General features: G+C 40.0%; 1 protein-coding gene across 1 annotated transcript; it reads right to left on the reverse strand.

Moving 5' to 3' along the window:
- Positions 1-347: 347 nt before the first annotated feature.
- On the reverse strand, positions 348-3,146 carry LOC142504415 (uncharacterized). Its single transcript, XM_075617286.1, has 7 exons — positions 3,122-3,146; positions 1,987-2,709; positions 1,737-1,907; positions 930-1,656; positions 735-833; positions 426-529; positions 348-359 (listed from the first exon to the last, which is right to left on the reverse strand). The coding sequence occupies exons 1-7, from the start codon at positions 3,137-3,139 to the stop codon at positions 348-350; spliced, it is 1,854 nt and encodes a 617-aa protein (XP_075473401.1). The 5' UTR covers positions 3,140-3,146.
- Positions 3,147-4,101: the final 955 nt, after the last annotated feature.

The raw sequence follows: 4,101 nt of genomic DNA on the forward strand, positions 1-4,101 counted from the left end.
TTTTAAAAGAAGTTCTCTACAAATTTAAACTTTATAAAAGATTTATTTAAAAGCTTACAAGGAAAGTGATACGCGAGTTTGCGATAGCCATGGGCCCGTAGAACGACTTCTCATATTCGGCATAAAAACCTCGAATCCTACTGGGCGAACGGTCGAGCATCGAGGCCCTAACTCGCGCAAACGAGTTGTTTACCTTCAGTGTCACGGTCTCCGCAAGTGGCCTCACACCGACATCTATAAAATGATCAATTGTAACAACTTTAATGCAAATATGAACAATAAACAAGGTATAGTTTAATAACCTCTCGACGTGGTCGCCCCGCCTCCTGACATACGCGCATGTGGAGTCACTTGAATATCTAAAAACATAAAATATATTGTTTAATATACTATAAATAAATATAAATGTAAAAAATGTGCATTACCTCACCTCCTGCGGACTCCTCTGGAATGGCTTGAAGGTTAGGCTCAAATATCTGTTGGGATTGGCTACCACTGCCAATTTCCCTACACAAAATATCAGCCACACCTAACAGCATACATTCAACAAATTAAAATAATAACAACTTTAATGCAAATATGAATAGACAAGGTTTACTGTAATAACCTCTAGACGTGGTCGTCTCACCACCTGACTTACGCCGAACCGGAGTCACTTGAATATATAAAAATAAAGACTTTGTTGTTTAATATACTATACATAAATATCAAATCAAAAAAGTGCATTAACTCACCTTCTGAGGACTCCTCTATAATCACCGGAAGGTTAGGCTCAAATATATTTAGTGTTTGGCTAGTACTCGCAATTTCCCTAGCCAGATCATCATCCACACCTAAAAGCGCACATCAAACAAATTAAAATAATTATGAAAATTGTACTAAATCATTATACTACATAAACATAAATATAATAAATAAAATTAACTCACCAAAATCTGCCTCAGAGGCTTTCCTCTTCCGCCCTCTGCTATAAACTATGCTATAATCTCTGTCCTCCTGCACTGGCATGTTAGACCTCATCTCAGCAAAACCAGCTCTAATCTGTTCAGTCAAACTCGATTTCAAGTCAACTAGAGCTTGATTTATACTCCTCATAAACGCTCTGGTCTCAATAAATTCTGCTGCAATCTTCACATGCATGGACGTAACGGAATCCTCCAACGCAGTCAATCGCCGCTCGAATCGATGCTCCAAGGGTGATGGGCGGCGGGAGGGATTGAGTCCAAAGTGGACTCTAGGACCCGTACGCATAAGAGAACTGGTCCTAGAGCTGGATCTATCGAGATTACCAGGACGGATACCGGAAACGTCAGGAGATGCATGTGCAGGAGGCGTGTGCTGGACAGAGGGAGGTGACTGTCCAAAATGCATGGGCTGGTCAGAGGGAGATGAATGTGCAGAATGCGTGGGCTGGACAGAGGGAGGTGAATGTCCAAAATGCATGGGCTGGTCAGAGGGAGGTGAATGTGCAGAATGCGTGGGCTGGACTGAGGGAGACTCCACAGGGTGCTCGCTACATATGACTGTCTGACCCTGCCTCGAGAGCTCGAGTACCCGAGTGATCACCGCATCAGGCGCAGAATCAACAAAATGCCCGGTCGTATAATACGGTGCAACTAGCTCCTCAGGAGTAGGAGTCAAAAATCCCAGACAATCCTGCATATAATTAATAAAATATCAAATTAATTAAAATTAATGTCCACGGTTATTTTACCAAATCAATTCATATTACTTACATCTATAGGACAATCACCGAAGGCTGCAGCGATTTCAACACCACTTGGGGCACGGTTTGACGCCCACGTCTTAGTCACCCACTGAAACATCCTGGGCAACATCAAACCGTCCACATCTCTTCTCCTTGCTAACTTCTGTGCCACGCTCGGATAACATTCATAAGCGAAGATCTGTAACATAAATTTCAAACAGTGTTACTGGTACAAATATAGATAACAAATCCACTATAACATTCAAAAAATAATATACCTGCAGAGGGAGAACAAAACCACCGACAAGGAAGCTGCCCTCAACTTCTTTCCGGCCCTGTGCCTCGGCGAGGTAATTATATCGTCCTAAAAGATCTTTCTTCAGACATCGGACCGCATCCCGATAGGCTACTATACCCCAAGGATAATGGTTGAACCTATCCAAATCATCTACAAGCCTCAAGTATTTAGGGTCGATCTTCGTCGTCTTTTTCCTCGTCGCCTCACCGAATACGGCACAACAAAAGTATAGACTAGCCATCTTTATCTTCTCCATGTCTAGACCAGTCTCGTTATGCTCTTGGACAATAATCTTTCCCTCCAAATCACCCAAAACAATATCAGCCTTACCGGGAAAGTGTGTGGTGCCAAATACACCTCTATCTGGTAAATCTTCGGGCTCTATAGCGCAATCGAGACTCGTTATTAAACAATACTCTAACAAAGAAAATCTAACAGGCCTTTTGCGCACCACCATCCACAAATCATCACTACTACTATCAAGTATCTGGTTACTCATTAAATACCATAGAATTTGGCTGGAAATTTTAAAATCTCTATAATACCTAACTAAATTACCAAAAGGCGAATGCTCGAAAAAATGGGTTCTCTCCTCGTTGTTTAAATAAAAATGAATCTTCTCAGAAATCTCGTTATATCTCGATTGAATTGTCAACTTACATCGGAAAATGGCATCCCTGCCTAGTTTTCTCGGCAAATAGACCTGTGACAAAAAAAAAAATTATTAGTAAGGTTAGGAAAAATTTTGTGGTCGACCATAAAACCACATTTGGTCGACCATACAAACAAATAAGGTCGACCATGTTTTATGGTCGACTTCGTCTTATGGTCGAACATAAAACGTAGTCGACCAGATAAAACATGGTCGATCATAAAATCTTTAGGTCGACCATGTTTTATGGTCGACTTCGTCTTATGGTCGACCATAAAACGTAGTCGACCAAATAAAACATGGTCGACCATAAAATCTTTAGGTCGACCACAAACAACGTATACTTTGTATGGTCGACCATGGTGGAAAACCATGGTCGATTACGCACACACACGCAGCAAACATAACTAAAAAATACGACTAAAATTCAGAAGAAACATATCGAAATAAACGCGAAAATTACCACATTTTCGTCTGCCATTCCTTCGGATGAGATTTTGATGACTCGACGGAGACGTTTTTCCGGGAACGGAGGGTTTTGGTCTCTGCTGGTTTTTGGCAAAAGAGTGCGTTTAATCGTGTGTTTCACAGATTTTAAACTTAAAACACAGGAGCATAAAAGTAATTTTTATTATGGATCTTTTTTAAAAAAAAAACACAACAGACTCCCTTTCCCCTAATTCTCCCCAATGAAAAGTGGTATTTCAGGGTCGCCGAGCGGAATATACTCCGATCCTCTCACTTGAAAATGAACAATAAAAAATTGTTATTAGCGACATAGTTGTGAATAAACTGCAGCATTGCACATGGTCTAGGGTACCAAACGTGAGATAAAGAGGATTGTTTATCAATCTCTCTTATCCAGTATACCAAACATAACTAAAAGACCACTGGTCTTGCAAAAATTACAGAATGTTGCAGCTTCAACATATTCATGTACCTTCAATAAAAGGAAAACAGAATATTGTATGTGATATTTATGAGATAATATAATGTAAATGACAAAAGCTTTCTTTTACATGCGCACCTGAAAATTGACCTTTTTGCTATTATTGTTATATCACGACTAGCCTTCCCACTCTTTCTTGCTTATCATTCTGCAAACCAGCAGCCATTGAACGTATCAATAGCAATCTCAACTTCCTATAAATTTTTGTGTCTCCGTGTGCATGAAAAAAATTGCCACAAAAAGTAGATGACGAATTGAAATTCATGCAAGTTTTGAGAGAAAACATGCATCAACTGCAAATAACACAAGTTGTTGCTTCTTGCTTAAAGTCATGTAACAAATTTCAAACTGACTTGAAGCAAGTTGCTAGGCTAGTTCCCTCATTCTCCCGTGTACATCAATCAGTACACATTAAATCAATGCCCTTGTAATAATTTCCATGTACAACGTCCCTGCGCAGGTTAGATCAAGCCAAGTGCATTATGATCCACTTG

Source organism: Primulina tabacum, chromosome 9 (genome assembly GCF_025594145.1).
Source record: "Primulina tabacum isolate GXHZ01 chromosome 9, ASM2559414v2, whole genome shotgun sequence".
Lineage (NCBI taxonomy): Eukaryota > Viridiplantae > Streptophyta > Magnoliopsida > Lamiales > Gesneriaceae > Primulina > Primulina tabacum.

Coding starts and splice junctions, on each gene's coding strand:
- LOC142504415 (XM_075617286.1), bottom strand. Junction 1,908..1,986: donor GTTTTGTTCTCCCTCTGCAG/GTATATTATTTT, acceptor TTTATGTTACAG/ATCTTCGCTTATGAATGTTA. Junction 834..929: donor AGCCTCTGAGGCAGATTTTG/GTGAGTTAATTT, acceptor GTGCGCTTTTAG/GTGTGGATGATGATCTGGCT.